This window comes from Mus pahari, chromosome 10 (genome assembly GCF_900095145.1).
Source record: "Mus pahari chromosome 10, PAHARI_EIJ_v1.1, whole genome shotgun sequence".
Classification (NCBI taxonomy): Eukaryota; Metazoa; Chordata; class Mammalia; order Rodentia; family Muridae; genus Mus; species Mus pahari.
Window position 1 is genome coordinate 94,379,669 of NC_034599.1, and position 17,025 is coordinate 94,396,693.

The window sequence follows — 17,025 nt, forward strand, 5'->3', positions numbered from 1 at the left end:
GCCTGCCTCTGCCTCCCAAATGCTGGGATTAAAGGCCACCACGCCTGGCTTTCTCCTCCATTCAAATGCCCTTTGAAGCTTGAAATGTCATGTCTCCCAGTTTCAATATTTATTTCTTGTGAATGATGGTTGCCTGCCCTGAGGTATTCCAGTTAAATATTCTTATACTAAATTGAGCCTAGAAAAATACATAAGGTCATTGGCTGAATTACGTTCTATGCTAACTGCTTGACATCACTGGTGTAGCTTAGGAACTTAGGCATGCTAGAGAAGTGCTTTATTCTGAAGCCACATATCCAACCCCCTAACCTTTTTTTTTATGTGTATGAGTGTATGGCCTGCATGTATGCGTGTGTACCATGTGTGTGATGCCCAGAAAGGCATCAGAAGAGGGCATTGGATCCCTTGGAATTGGATTACAAATGATTGTGAGCTGCCATGTGGGTGCTGGGAACTAAACTTGGGTTCTTTGTAAGGACAAAATGTGCACACCACTGAGCCATTACTCCACAGCCCTCTCTCCCAAACCTAATTTGAGTAGAGAAACATTTTTTAAAAATGTCTACCTAACATTTAGGAAACTTCCCTGTGGTTCTAGCTCATGCTGATGCTTGCTTGTTGACTGCAGAAACCCCAGCTATGTCCTTAATTTGTTTCTATTCCATTACTCTATCCGTGAGGTGTTGTGGATCTGTCATGGCAGTGAGCTATGCTGGTAAGCTTGCTTTACAAGGTGTGGAGTGGTATCAAAGTTAATTCTAACAACGACAAATCAGGACTGCTTATTCCTGTCAAAATGGGAGACATTTTTCTTTCCTTGGTCTCTAACTTGTTATGTGCAAGCTGTTAGTGTCTTAATACCTCAGTGCGAGTCTGAGAAAAAGGCCTATTTCAGAGTTAAGTCAGAAGTGATACTAATTCTGTAAATATCTGAACTCAAATTTTGCTGAGCTTGAACCAAATGCTGCAATACAATGTTATAGGAATGACTGAATGAAATGGAACCAGCCTCTTCTAGCTCTGGTGGTCTGGGAGAGGGACACACACACACACACACACACACACACACACACACACACCCTGGAATGGTGGCTAAAGGGGTAAAGTGTGGGTTCTGGAGCTAAGACCCTTAAGATCAGATTCTAATCTGGGTCTGGTCAGTATGTGACTTGGGACATGTTACTGGACCCTTCATTAACATCTTTACCTCGTGAGTACTACTTCCCCACCAGCTGGAGGTGATCAGGGTTTAATACATCAGAAACTGCTAAATTTGTAGCTCGTGTTTTATAGAGAAGTACTAGGGCTTATCTGAGCATGACTGTGACACATAACCCTATTGAGGGCAAGATTATTTGTGAATAAAAACAACCCCCTTTCCCTAACACCATACCAGCTAGGTACCACATCATTCCAGCACTCTGGTGGCAAGGGCATATCTTGGTTTATACTGTTGAGTTCCAGGCCAGCCACACAGGGCTACAAAACAAAAGGCCAAACCAAAAGGGTTGATTCAGTAACTGTCATTTTAGTTAGTGTTGTGGAAACCTAGTAAGGCAGTATCTGGAGATACATTTGACTTACAACTGGGAGGATCTGGTGGGCATGTAGTTAGAACAGTCTAAGGATAGAATTAAATTTACACACTGCCGGAGGCCACCTTATGGTCATCCAGCTTAGAACTAGTGAGGTTGTTGAAGGATCCCAGCATTGTGAGGTAGGCTGTGGACTAAACTCACTTGCACTCTTGGGTAACCTTGATCTTTTTCATGTTTACACACCACTTCTGTGTGCTTTTAAACCTCTATGTCCGACCTCAGCCTCTGGCTACACTGAGAGCCCTTATACATCTCGCTGCCTACTAGATGCCTTTTCTAGGATGATAGCATTCCTAAACCTGAACTCACGCTCCTGCAGTAGTGAGGCAGAATCCCAGCAGTAGCCTTTTCTTCCTCCCATCTTTGAATCCAGCTCAGCACATTGGACCTATGGACACAGCTGCTGCTTCCTGCTTTCTTGCTTGAATGTTGAAGTTTTTTAGGGACTGGATTTCTTGGTTTCTCTTCTGCCATGGACCCCTTGCTGCTGCTATACCTAGACATGTTTGGGATTAGTTACAGTTTTGGGGTTTAGTGCCATTTTTTTCTAGTTACCCAAAATACCTGTCCTTCTGGTAAAATGTGTTCTATTTGTTTTTTGTTTTGGTTTGGTTTTTTTGGTTTTTCGAGACAGGGTTTCTCTGTGTAGCCCTGGCTGTCCTGGAACTCACGCTGTAGACCAGGCTGGCTTCAAACTCAGAAATCTGCCTGTCTCTGCCTCTTGAGTGCTGGGATTAAAGGCATGCGCCACCACACCCAGCGCGGGGAGGGGGGGCGGTTTCCATTTGTTTATCTGAGATAAAACATTTTTCTTTCTAGGCTACAGAGCTATAGCTCAATGGATATTAGTGCTTACTGCTCTTGCAGAGGATTTGAGTGTCGCTCTCAGTACCCATTTCTGGTGGCTTATGGCTACCTGTAACAACCCCTGCAGAAGATCTGACAGCCTCTGTGGCCCCCATGAGTACCTGGAGGTGTGCATTCTCTCCTTTCTCCTCCCTTTCCCCATTCCCCATCCAGTACTTATGAGCAGAAGCAGTTGGGTCTCCTGAGTCTAGGCCAGCCAGTGAGACCCTGTCTTGATAAAGCTGATTGCTTTGGAGGTGTTATCTGTTACCATTTTTGAGTGAGCAGGGGACTCAGGATGGAAGCAGATCACAGTTCAGCATTCACAGCTTTCTTAGGGATACTGTTAGTACAAAAGTATAAAGGCAGACAATGTTCAAAATTCTGTCAGCAGTATCCCTACTTTTAGAACCTAGCTTTCCTGAGGTTTTCACTCAATCAAGTTTTTTAGGGAAAACTATTATGCTGGTTCTGCAAATCCTGGGATGGAAACACTAGAGTTTACAGAGTTGCTCTTGGCACATACATGGTGTGACAAAGGTCTCTATGTAGTTTCAGGTGTTGACTGGGAGTAGTGGTTTGGGCTAAGTTTCAGAAATTCTGATTATTTACAGAAACAAATGGCTAGAATATTTGACGCCTCCTGGCTTGCTGTGGGAAATCTCAGACATGGTGGGTACAAACACAGAGTAAAATGGTCACTAGATCTTTACTTGGGAACCTTTTATAACCAAGAGGTAGAAGTGTGGATTGATTATATTTAACTCACTCCAGATCCTCCCACTTCTGCACTCTTCTTAGTACTGGGAATCCAGGCTGGCACTACCACACAGCCTTTGCAATAATACTGGGATTAGAACTTGGGGAGCTTTGTGCGTTATAGGCAAGCACTTTACCAACTGAGCCACATCCCTAGCCTCATCTCTCTCTTAAGAAAGGTCCTACTAAGTAGCCATGGCTGGCCTGAAGGAGAGAACTGACATGCATAGGATGACTCTGACCTCCACATGTATGTCATGACATGCACATGCTCGCACATATACACACATGCAATAAAAGTTCCTAATGTCTACCATCTCACTTTCCTGTCTCAAAGTTGATGTGCTTTAAGAATACTCAGTAGAAAAGTTAAAATTCTATTTTAAATGAGTGTTCTGTCTGCATATTGCTGTGTGTGCATAGAGGCCGGCAGAGGGTGCAAGACCCCCTGGCTCTGGAGTTTTAGGTGGTTATAAGTGGCTATGTAGGTGCTAGCAACCAAATCTGGGTCCTTTGCAAGAGCAGCAAGTGCTGAGCCATCCTTCCAGCTCCTTAAAATCAAAATACTTCCCCCCCCCCATTTAAAGATAAGCTTTCCTTATATAGTCCAAGCTCACCTCAGATGCATGGTGTTCCCACCTCAAATGCCCAAGTTTTAGGATTATAGGTGTGTGTAACTATGTCTGGACCATAAACTACAGTGGACAAGTTACTGCCTTAGGGAACATCCTAAAGCATTCAAGTCTGTTCTGAAAGACACTGTTACTTAGGCATACTGAGGCATAGATAATAGCTATTTCTATTGCTTGACCAAAGGGGTTTTTAAAACTATTGTTTGTGTATGCGTGGCTGGTAAGTGTGTTTGTGGTAATGTGTGGAGGTCAGAGGACAACTTTTGTGAAGTTGGTCCTTTCCTTCCACCTTTATTTGAGTTTGGGGGAATCAAACTCAGGCCTACAGACTTTACTAAGCACCTTTACCTGCTGACTCAGCCTGATGCTCCTCATGCTGCACCTCATTCAATTTAGATGTGTAGCTGTCTGGTCCCCCATGCCTATGCTTGTGGAAACCAGAAAAGGGTGTTGGTGTTTTCTTCTGTTATGTTCTACAACTTTCTCTGAGAAAGTCTCTTTCCCTGAAACGGGCTCTGTTTTCTCAGCTAGGCTGGAAGCCAGCAACCTGCTTTAGAGCTCAGGTTACAGGTATTTTTGGGAACTCTTGTTTGACTGTATGGGTGCTGGAATTCTAACTTACTTTGTTGTAAGTTAAAATAAGTATGCTAATTATAAATAACTGTATAACCTTTCCTCATATAGGGAATGTAGTTTTTCTGGGTTCATTCCCGGGTTGAATTTTTATGCTGGTCTCTGTTGTGATAGTGTGTGTCAGCCATGTTTATCTGCAGTGTCTGCAGCCTCAGGCCTGGAGTCATTTATCTGCTGTGAGGTAGAGCTTGACAAAAGGGCAACCCATGACTGTTAGAAGCGTACAAATTTTAAGTACTCTTAGAAGGTTATATGTGCTGGGCTTGGTAAAGACATCTTTGTTGTGGTATTGGGTGGAATACTGTTGCTCTCTGTGTGTGCCATACAGCAAGTATTTGCTCAGGCACTTCCATAACAGTCTACCAGGTGATACGGTTACATAGAAGGCAGAAAAAATGGTTGTTTGCCTTAGAGAAGCCTACAGTCCGGTGCTAAGATGGGTAAGTCCATCTGTTTCCACTCACAGGCTAGGCTCTGTTGGACATACTACACATTCCATTTCACAATCCACTGTTTACACAAACAGATAGTTACTGTATCTATGATGCCATGTCCTAAGCTCTAGGAATGTTACTTACAGCTGACTAAACTCTACTGGAAGAAGGTAGGGAAATATGGCCATGGTCATAGAAGTTGTAGAAGTAAATAGCTACTGCTTTTTATTACAAAGAACTTTGTTCTAAGAATTTATTTTCCTTCTCCCCCCTCCTCCTCTTCTTCTTCTCCTCCTCCTTTTTGATTTTTTGTTTGGTCAAGAGAGGGTTTTTTTCAGTGTAGCCCTGGCTGTCCTGGAAGCCACTCTGTAGATCAAGCTGGGCTCAAACTCATGGAGATCTCCTGCATCTGTCTCCTGAGCGCCAACACCACCTGGGTATACATTGTCTTCTTTAAATCTTAAAATGCTTGGTGTTACAGAGGTTTCATTGTGGAGGGGATTCTGTAGCTTGGAAACCTGGTAAGTAGTGAAGCAAGGATTTGAGCTTAGTACTGTCTCAGTCCAAATTTCATGTGTGTGCTGTTAACTTTACCCAGGGTGGGCATAGCGCCTGTTCCTGGTAGCTGGGTGCCAGGTGTTTACAGGTACTGTCCCTGATTCTCACAGTAACTCTGGAAGGTAGTTACCAAGTCTTCTGAAACTGAGCTGGAGGAGTCAGCTAACCCGTGCAGCTGGTGACTGGGTGGCTCTGAGTGGCTCCTAAGCCTCTTCCTTTTTCTAATATGAACCTGGCAATTTCTGCATGGCATTTATCCCTGACTTTTCTCTATTTCTTCTGGAGGTGAAGCCCTAGGTTGGAGCCTTTGGACTTTTAGGCATAGACCCAGCTTCTGGACCAGTGTGACAGGCCTGCTGTTTCCTTTGCTGACATTCTAGCGCTTGCTGCACAGGCTGCTGTCTTCTCTTCCCTAGAGACCTCAGCTCCCACATGTATTCTCTGTAAGCCTTATCTCCCACCACGTGAGACAAGAGGTCTGTGACAAGAGTGTCTCATATGCACTGGTTGAATTTCATTCTAGCTGGTGGCTGCATTGCTTCTCATGACCCTTTACCTGACTGTGTCCCTGCCCCCTCTTCCTTCACCTGCGACCTCTGCCTCCTTTTCCCTCCTGTGTCCTTGCCTCATCTTCATTCCAAGCACACTGGTACTCCTCTTAGTACGACCACAATTTGAAATATATTTTTGCTTGATCCAATTGTATTTTCTCTTTAACTGATACTTTCTCTTGTGTTACTCAAACATAGTAGGTATTTAGACCCGATGTCCCCCAGCCCCTTTCTTTAAGGCAGGTTAAAAAATATGGGGGCGGGAGGAGTACCACCACCTTCTGTTCTCTGTGGGCATGCACACACACACAGAAAATAAACTGGGCTTGGTGGTGTATACTTTTAATACCAGCACTTGAGAAGCAGAAATAGGTGGATCTTTAAGTTCAAGGTCAGCCTGGTTTACACAGCCAGTTCCAGGCCAGCCAGGAACCGCCTGGCATGGGTGCTCGGAACTGAATGCCGGTCTGAATGCAGGAGTAGTGTGTGCTCTTAATCACTGCAGTGATGTTTGGTTGGTTGGTTTAGTTTGAGAGATTTATCGGAGTTAAAACTATTAGTAGTTCGTTCCTCTTATTTTCCGGGAATTAGCTGATATCAACAATCTTTATTGTTTGTGTATAATTAAAGAGGTGATGGTTTGAAAGAGAACTGTTTTCTGTAAGTATATATATTGAATTCTTGGACCTCACACTTCCCTGCTATGACAGACTCTTAGATTTCTGGAACCATAAGGCAAATTACACTCCTTTTTCTATAAGTTGGTTTTGGTCATGGTGTTTTATCACTGCAACAGAAAACTGTTATGTTTATACTTCATTACTTAAACAATTTCCTTTTTGGGGAGTGGAGGGTTGCTAGGGACTAATCTCAGGGCTTTGTACATGATATCCCACTAAGCTTCACCCTCAGCCCACAGCAGCTTATAATATTTCACTGTTTACTGTATTTAGGCCCCATTTATTTTCATGATTTGTTGTCTTTAAGAAGTAAATATTTGTGTTAATGAACTCAAAATGTGTTATTTGAACCTCACATTATGAAAAGATGCAGAATCCTGAATTCAAAGTTTTCTTTTTAAAAATGATTTATTTTTGTTTGTGCGTTTTGCCTATATGTAAGTGTACTATTGTGTGCAGTGTCCTTGGAGGCCAGAAAAACACATTGGTTCCACTGGGATTACAATCAGTTTTAAGTTCCATGTGGGTGCTGGGAACTGAACCTAGGTCATCTGAAAGAACAGCAAGTGCTCTTTTAACTGCTGAACCATCTCTTCAGACCCCAAAGTTACTTTCATACTAGTACTTGAGTGGTATTTATGATGTTAAGCTTGACCATCTGCTTGAAGGGGCATACATCACTAGGCGTGCCTGGGAGGGATTTATATATATACATAAGGTAAGCTGAGGTGGTGAAAATGTGGTATCACTAGGCCATGGCTGGAGTCCTGGACGGAACCAAAGGGGGATGGAGCTCAGCGCAGCAGTCGTCTGTGCTTCCTGGCACAGGGTTCCTCTGCCTCTGGCTTCTGACGCCATGATGGCCTAAAGCACTTGGAGCTGTGAGCCAGAATAAACCCTTCATTCCCTCAGCTGTCTCTGTAGGGCATTTGATCACAGAATGGAGGGAAATAATTAATACAATGTTGCTTAATTTCTTTTTGCATTCACTTTGTGGGTAATGTATTTTTCTTGCCAAAGATTTTCAGTTCTTTCTTATTTTGTGTGATGAATTCATGCTCATGGAGGGGTTGGCCAGCTTATGTGATAAGCCAACTCTGTCTTCAGACCTGTTTTGGTATAACCCATGAACTAAGAATAAATACTTTTACTTTTTTTGTTTTGTTTTTTTGAGACAGGGTTTCTCTAGACCAGGCTGGCCTCAAACTCAGAAATCTGCCTGCCTCTGCCTCCCGAGTGCTGGGATTAAAGGCGTGCGCCACCACACCCGGCTCTACTTTTACCTTTTTTTAATTTCAAAGAAAAATCACCGGAATATTTTGTGATGTGAAACACTATGCGACTAGTGCCTCTGAGTTTATTTTTAAAGTTCTATTGGAATTTGCATGCATTTGCTTATATTTTATCTGCATCTTCCACATAGTTGTAACAGGATCTACAAGATCTGACATACTTGTAATCAGGGCAGAGGAAGAAAAAAAATGCCGATTCTTGCCAAAATTGTAGAAATTATTTCTATTATTTTCTAGAGGTATTTTTAAACCCCAGCATTTCAATAAAAATAACAAATAATGTTTTCAACTTGTCCGTTCCATTCAGTATCATGCAGCAGTTTTCTTTCTTTCTTTCTTTTTCTTTTTTTAAAGATTTATTCATTTATTATATGTAAGTACACTGTAGCTGTCTTCAGACACTCCAGAAGAGGGTGTCAGATCTTGTTACGGATGGTTATGAGCTACCATGTGGTTGCTGGGATTTGAACTCCGGACCTTCGGAAGAGCAGTCGGGTGCTCTTACCCACTGAGCCATCTCACCAGCCCCAGCAGTTTTCATTAGAAACATTTACTTTCTGGGTGTGTGAGATGGCTCAGTGGTAAAAGGTACCTACTTCCAAGCTTTCCAACCTGAGTTTGATCTCAGGATCCTACAAGGTGGCAAGAATGTGCACCATAGCATAGGAACTGTTAAAAAAAACCACCCCCAAAACCAACAACCAACCAACCAAACAAACAAAAAACCAACAACAGAAGAACTTCCCCATTTCTAAGACACTAACTGTATTTTTTAAGGGTACATTTTTTCATTCCTCTGAACACTCATTTTGATGCCTTGTTCTATCTCTGTATTAACTTCTTCCAACAGTCAGTGTCCTCATATTGTATTTTGTTGATATTTCTCAACTGTCTGGTGTGTGTACATTTTTCTTTGTCCTTGGGAATGGACTGTTGCCTCTGCCTTACTGGTTGCCTAGGAAGAGGAAGAAGGTTGGAAAGATGGCCCAGTCTGTCAGTGCAGCTAAGTGTATGGGTGGCTGCTCTTTCTCTTTCAAGTTCCCATAGTCTTCACCTTTGTCTTTCTTTTAGGGATAGGATGGGATATATAGTTAGACCTGTGTGAATGCTGCTTCTGGTGTCCTCCTTGTTTCTAGGTTTTAGTCAAGTGAGGTGGGTTCACTAAGTGCTGCTCTCATTATTCTGTAACAATTACCCCTTGTATTCTGTTACAAAGAGCTGTCTGCTCCTTCCTTCCGGTCCTGTTTGCTCGCCATCTTTCGTCATCTTCTAGTGTCTACTTAAAGCTTCTCTTCTTTTAGGTGGTTCTCTGTTTTTTGTTTTGTTTTTTAATTGTCATCTTCCATTGCCAGAGTCTTGCTATGTACCAGCTGTCCCCAACTCATGGTTTAGTTGCTTGGTCTCTTGGATGTTGGTATCCTAGGCATGAACCACCACCAGCTGTAACTCTTATGTACGTGGTGTGGGAGTTGAAGACTGCAGCATGCATCCAGTCCACCTTCTTTTAATCAGAAGCTAGTCTGTACTGTTATTCTTTGGATGTTTTGTATCCTAATGTATTCTGTAAATGCTTTATGAACAAAACTAACAAACATTTTTTTTTAAATTAGGAAAAACTTTACAATATCTATAAATAATAGGATTAATTCCCCACCTCTAAATTTTTTTCTCTGAAGTCTAATAATATCAAGAAAGCTTATTTATTTATTTAATGTGTATGAGTACTGTAGCTTCCTTTAGATACATAAGAGGGCATTGGATCCTATTACAGATGGTTATAAGCTACCATGTGGTTGCTGGGAACTGAACTCAGGACCCCTGGAAGAGCAGTCAGTGCTTTTAACCCTCTGAGCCAAGGGGTGCTTTTAAATTATTTTATTAATTAATTAATTAATTAATTAATTTTGGTTTTTCGAGACAGGGTTTCTCTGTATAGCTCTGGCTGTCCTGGAACTCACTTTGTAGACCAGGTTGGCCTCAAACTCAGAAATCCTCCTGCCTCTGCCTGGGATTAAAGGCGTGCACTACCATACCCGGCTTTTAAATTATTAAAAGAATGTGTTATTGTGGTGGTCATTATTCCATAACTGAACCGTTTTAAGAAACTTTAGCCCTTCTCATTTACTTATCTAAAAACATCTGCTTTAATTATGACTTCAGTCTGTGCTACTGTGTGTATGAAACTATTTTAAGTTTGGCTTTACTATTCTAGGTGTTTAATTAACATTAGCTCTCCTAGTTGCCTTAGTAGATTTTTAGGATATCTGCTGAGATGTCCTAATAAAACTTGTGTATTTTCTGTGTGCCCTCTTTTAATTGTTACTGCTAAGATTTACACATAATTTCCCTCTCTTTATCCTAGTTTTTCTTACAGTATATTTTCCAGGAGATTGTATTTTATTTTCTATCTTTTTAGTACAGTGGTTCTCAACCTTCCTAAATGCTGTGATCCCTTAATAGAGTTCTTCATGTTGTGGTGACCCCCCAACCACAAAATTCTTTTCATTGCTACTTTATTACTATGAATTGTAATGTAAATATCTGTGTTTTTCAGTGAGTCTTAGGTGACCCATGTGTCCCTGTGTGAAAGGGAGCTTTGACCCACAGGTTGAGAACCTCTGTTGTATTTGGTTAGGCTTATTTTTATATTTAAATTGATTGAATTCTTATTATGTTATTTTATGCCACTGCTGTAAGGCAACTAGAGGCCAGGCTTATTTATACCTCCCTCATCTTGTGACGTGCTTTTAATTAGTTAAAAATTTTACCAAGGCTACACAGAAAATCTTGTCTCAAAATTTTTTTAAAAAAATATTTTATTGTTTGGAATTGTTTTTGCTATCCTTGATATTTTGTTTTTCCATATGAAGTTGAGGATTGCTCTTTCCATGTCTGTGAAGAACTGTGTTAGAATTTTGATGGGGATTGCATCAAATCTGTAGATTGCTTTTGGTAAGATGGCCATTTTTACTATGTTAATCCTACTTATCCATGAGCATGGGAGATCTTTCCATCTTTTGAGGTCTTCTTCGATTTCTTTATTCAAGGACTTGAAGTTCTTGTCATACAGATCTTTCACTTTCTTGGTTAGAGTTACACCAAGATATTTTATATTATTTATGGTTATTGTGAAGGGTCTTGTTTCTCTAATTTATTTCTCAGCCCATTCATCATTTATATAAAGGAAGGCTACTAACTTGTTAATTTTATATCCAGCCACTTTGTTGAAGTTGTTTATCAGCTGTAGGAGTTCTCTGGTAGAATTTTTTGGGTTGTTTATATGTACTACATATTATCTGCAAATAGTGATACCTTGACTTCTTCTTTACAGTTCTTTCTTTGTTGGGTCATAAAATTCTTTGTGGCTTCATAGAATGAATTAAGTAGTGTTCCTTCTGTTTCTATTTTGTGGAATAATTTGAGGAGTATTGTGTTAGCTTTCCTTTGAAGGTCTAGTAGAATTTTGCACTAAAACCATCTGGCCCTGGGCATTTTTTTGTTACAAGGTTTTTAATGACTGCTTCTATTTCCTTACGGATTATGGGATTCTTTAGATAGTTTACCTGCTCTCAAGGTTTTGGTACCTGGTATCTGTCTAGGAAATCATCCATTTCATCTAGATTTTCCACTTTTGTTGAGTATAGGCTTTTGTAGTGAGATCTGATGATTTTTTGAATTTCCTCAGTTTTTGTTGTTATGTCTCCCATTTCATTTCTGATTTTGTTAATTTGGATACTGTGTCTGTGCCCTTTAGTTATTTTTGCTAAGGGTTTTTCTATCTTGTTGATTTTCTCAAAGAATCAGCTCTTTGTTTTGATGATTCTTTTTATCTTTCTAATTGGTTGGTTTCAGCCCTGAGTTTGACTATTTCCACTTTGGGGGAATCACTATGCCTGACCTCAAGCTGTACATTACAGCAAGAGTGATAAAAACCGCATGGTATTGATACAGAGACAGAAAGGTCGATCAGTGGAATAGAACTGAAGACCCAGAAGTAAACCCCACACACCTATGGACACTTGATCTTTGACAAAGAAACCAAAACCATACACTGGAAAAAAAAAAAGAAAGCATCTTCAACAAATGACACTGGTCTAACAGGCAGTCTGCATGTACAAGAGTGCAAATTGATCCATATTTATCACCTTCTACAAAGCTCAAGTTCAAGTGGATCAAGGATCTCCACATAAAACCAGATACACTGAATCTAATAGAAGAGAAAGTGGGAAACAGTCTTGAATGCATTGGCACAGGGGAGAATTTCCTGAACAGATCGCCAATGGCTCAGGCTCTAATCAACAGTTGACAAATGGGACCTCATGAAACTGAAAAGCTTCTGTAAGGCAAAGGACACTTGTCAATAGTTCAAAACGGAAACCTACATATTGGGAAAAGATCTTCACTGACCCTACTTCTGACAGAGGGCTAATATCCAAAGTTTATAAAGAGCTCAAGAAGTTAGACTCCCAGCAAACCAAATAACCGAATTAACAAATGGGGTACAAAGCTAAACAGAATTTTCAGCAGAGGAATCTTAAGTGGCTGAGAAGCACTTAAAGAAATGTTCATCATCCTTAGTCATCAGGGAAATGCAAATCAAAACAACCCTAAGATTCCACCTTACACCAATCAGAATGGCTAAGATCAAAAACTCAAGCAAGAGCACATGCTGGTGAGGATGTGGATAAAGGAACACTCCTCCATTGCTGGTGGGACTTCAAACTGTTACAACCACTCTGGAAATCAACCTGGCAGTTCCTCAGAAAACTGGAAATAGTTCTACTTGAAGACCCAGCAATATCACTCTTGGGCATTTACCCAAAAGATGATCCACCTTATCACAAGGACAGGTGCTCCACTATGTTTGCAGCAGCCTTATTTGTATTACCCAGAAACTGGAAATTACTCAGATGTTCCTCAACTGAAGAATGGATACAGAAAATGTGGTTCATTTACACAATGGAATTCTGTTAAGCTATTAAAAAATAAGGACATCATGAATTTTGCAGGCAAATGGATGGAACTAGAAAATATCATTTTGAGCGAGGTAACCCAGACCCCAAAGGACATGCATCGTATGTACTCACTGGTAAGTGGATATTAGCCAAAAAGTACAGAATACAAATGTTACAACTCACAGACCATATGAAGTTTAACAAGAAGGAAGGCCCAAGTGTAGATGCTTCAATCCCAATTAGAAGGGGAAACAAAATGATCATGGGAGGCAGAGAGTGAGAGGGAAGTAAGTGGGAGATGGGAGGCAGAGGAGAAAAGCAGGGCAGGATCAGGTATGGGAGGGAGACAGTAGAGAAGCCCAGAGGGCCAGAAGAATGAATGGAAATATGCAGCAGTGTAGGGTAGGGTTTAGGGGATCCTCTAGAAAGTCCTAGATACCTGGGATGTGAGGGGCTCCCAGGACTCAATGGGGGTGACCTGAGCGAAAATGCCCAACAGTGGGGAGATAGAACCTGAAGAGACCACCTCCAGTGAACAGACAAAGCTCCCAGTTGAGGGAATGGGGCTACCCACCCATCTTCAAAATTTTTGACACAGATGTTCCTATCTAAAGAAAATTAAGGGACAAAAATGGACAAAGAGACTGAAGGAAAGGCCACCTAGTATCTGGCCCAACTTGGGATCCATCCCATGGACAGACACCAAACCCTGACACTATTATTGATTCCATGTTGTGCTTGTAGACAGGAGCCTAGCATGGCTGTTCTCTGAGAGGCTTTACCAGCAGCTGACTCAGGAAGATACAGCCAACCATTGGACTGAGGTTGGAGAGCCCTTTGGAAGAGTTAGGGGAAGGACTGAAGGAGCTGAAGGGGATTGCAACCCCATAGGAAGACCAACAATGTCAACTAACCCTAATCCCTGGGAGCTCTCAGAGACTAAGCCACCAACCAAAGAGCATATCTGGGCTGGTCTGTGCCCCTGGCACATATGTAGCAGAGGACTGCCTTGTCTGGTCTCTGCAGGAGAGGATGCCCTTAATCCTGTAGAAACTTGATGCCCTAGGGAAGGGGGATTCTGGTGGGGGTGAGCTGGGGTGGGTGGGTGAGTGAGGGAATACCTCTCAGAAGCAAAGGGGAGAGGTGATGGGGTGAAGAACTCGGGGAGGGGGGCCAGGAAGGGTGGCAACATTTGGAATGTAAATAAATAATTTTAAAAAGTGGAAAACAAGAAACAAAACTACCCTATAGAAGTGGAAATCAGACCTTTAATCACTGCTGCATCCCAGTAAGGTGACAAGCCACAACGTCATCAGTTATTATTAGTGTCCCCGGATAGACTTGGCTTGTGACCCTCCTACTCACGCCCTCTTTTATTAAGAAAAGAATTTCACATATGAAACCTTAGTTTTTTGGCTAAATAAAGAAAAAGAAAATCTCCAGATTTAAAAAGATCCTGAAGACACCATGGTCTAGGTATAGTAACACATCCTCCTCATCCCAGTGCTAGAGTGGCTCAGGGTGGAGAACAACAAGATCAAGGTTGGGGCTGGAGAGATAGCTCAGTGGTTAAGAGCATTAACTGCTCTTCCAGAGGTCCTGAGTTCAATTCCCAGCAACCACATGGTGGCTCACAACCATCTGTAATGGAATCCGATGCCCTCTTCTGGTGTGTCTGAAGACAGCTACAGTGTACTCATATAAATAAAAATAAATAAATAAATCTTAAAAAAAAAGTCAAGGTCAGTCTCAGCCCCTCAACGGTGGGGCTGGGGGTGGTGGTAGGGGATGAGGAGGGGAAGAAGGGACCTTGGGGAAAGGTAGCACAAGGCACTATCTCTTGGAGGACTATTTCACATCTCCTACTGGACTTCATAGTTCCTGTTTATCCTTTCCCTCTGCTCCAGGAGGCTGACCTGATGGACAAGTCAGGGAGCCCCCCGGTCTTACGGAAGTCAAGAGGTCCCATCACCAGTTGCTGAGGACATGAAGAAAGTGGCATATGTGTTTCTAGTAGCTTGTTCACAGGTAAGTTTCCTAGTTTGGCAAATTCTAAATCTTGTCAGGGGCCCTTTCACAAAGCTACTATTTTTGGCTCTGGTGTTTGGCTCATGTCCTTGTCCCTTTAGGCTAAGACATGGAAACTGTTGCTCAGTTTGAGGGTCTGCGTCCATCATTGCTTGGTTTCTATAACATCCCTTTATCTCTTTGTAGACTCTTGACAACCACCTAGTTTGCATACACTTTTCTACTTGGAGTGTTCTGAGAATTCATCCTATATATTAAATGACACGTACACTGGATAATTCCACAAACATCATAATTTGTAACAGTGAAATGTTAAAAATATAATATCAATTAGAAGAGTACAAAGTAATATACAACAGTAAAACATTATACATATATGATATATACAGTAGAATATTACAAAGCTATAAAAATATGAGTCATTATGAGTTAAGAAAATGTCATTTCCCTTGTAATATGAATTCAGAGCTCTGTAACTCTCATACATCAGATGTAGATAGCATATTTGTAGTTCCAACAAAGATTAAGAAAAAATTATAAGGAATTTCTAAAGAACTCATAGAAAGTAATAGAAAAACTGATAAATGATACAGTTGCAGAAATGTCCCAAGTAGTATAATTTTTGGAGAGCTATCTTTCTTAGCATGATCCATACATGGAATTTTTGTTTGACTCTTCCTGATAAAGGTTCATTTAACACATGATCCATTTATCATTTAGGGGAGGTTCAAGTCTGTAGCTGGGGTGACTGACTTATTACAGAGCTGTGCTCAGTGATCTTGGATTCCATGAAAGGTGTGACTTGTTAAAGGCAATCAGTGAGGATTGTAAGAGAAGACTACTGGGACCATGCCATCCAAGGTGAGAGAGCTAAGCCGGACACATCGCTTTTATATTATTTAAAGTGGAAAAAATAGAGAAGGATTTTAAAATGGTAGTTGTAGTATTTCTGACATGGGCCTGTGAAAATCAAAGAGATGCACTCACCCTTCCTGGAGCTGAACCTGGGCAGACTCCTCAGTCACGAGAGCCTCGTACTCCTCAGCTGCAAATCTGTCCCAGTCAGACGGCTCAGGGCCATCATTTTCAACATCCTGATTAAAAGGAGGAATTAGAATAAAGGCAGAAATTGGAAGTAGGTATATTTATGGTATAAATATTATAAGTGTATATTGCTGAAAACCAATATAGTAAAAGAGGGACTAAGGCAACATTCCACAGTAATGTGCCCCTGAAATTACAAAATTATGTGTGTTAATAATCAGCTTACATGGTTTTGGTCATGATTCTATCTTTAAAAAAAAAAGGATTAATTTGTGAATCAAGTATATTTTTAGCATTTGCAGAAGTCAGCAGGGGCCACTGGAGTTAGATAGTTGTGAGTCACTATGTGTGTGTTGGGAACTGAACTTAGGTCCTCTGCAAGAGCAGCAAGTCCTCTTAATCTCTGAGCCATCTCTCCAGCTCCATGATTCTTGAAAAGAAAAATTTGTGCTTTTTGTGTGTGCTACATGACCTGAGTGGGTGAGCGTGCCTGCACGTGTGGAGATCAGAGGACAACTATATGGAGTCTGTACTCTTGCCATTCAGGGTTTACTGATGGTCCAACATGTTTGCTCATGACAAAGGAGCTTGTCTCTATTCTTATGCAGAACATTTAAAATTGATAGCCATACACAGGAATAATACTTGAAAAAGTGTCCCAGGATCTGAAGTTGTCTGTTCTGGAGTTCTGGTATTACTTAGAAGAGTAAATCTATTTTCCACACTATCTTGGAAGTGCATAGCACAATTAAACCAAGGTCAGTGTAGCTGATATTTTTTTTTCAAAACTACTTTGTTGAAGCTAGTTTCTAATGGTATGTAACCGCCTACAGCGATCAGTGCAGCCCGCTAGGTAGCAAGGACTTAGAGATGGGGGTTACCTAAACTGCAGATTCTTTTTTTTTTTTTTTTAACTTAAACCCTTTTTATTTATTTTATTATTATTTTCTTTATTTACATTTCAAATGCTATCCTGAAAGTTCCCTATACCCGCCCCCCGCCCCTGCTCCCCTAC

The 17,025-nt window shown here is 41.2% G+C and overlaps 1 protein-coding gene and 1 long non-coding RNA gene across 3 annotated transcripts in view; one reads left to right on the forward strand and one right to left on the reverse strand.

The window, feature by feature from the left end:
- Positions 1-17,025, reverse strand: part of Ppp2r3a (protein phosphatase 2 regulatory subunit B''alpha) — a 133,182-nt gene that overhangs the window by 1,775 nt on the left and 114,382 nt on the right. For both annotated transcript variants that reach the window (XM_021206420.2, XM_021206421.2), the window contains one exon: positions 15,954-16,060. In XM_021206420.2, coding sequence (XP_021062079.1) covers positions 15,954-16,060 — 107 coding nt within the window. The remainder of the gene's footprint in view (positions 1-15,953; positions 16,061-17,025) is intronic.
- On the forward strand, positions 13,033-15,957 carry LOC115064807. Its single transcript, XR_003844630.1, has 3 exons — positions 13,033-13,072; positions 14,846-14,966; positions 15,687-15,957. It is a non-coding gene; the product is annotated as an uncharacterized LOC115064807 (long non-coding RNA).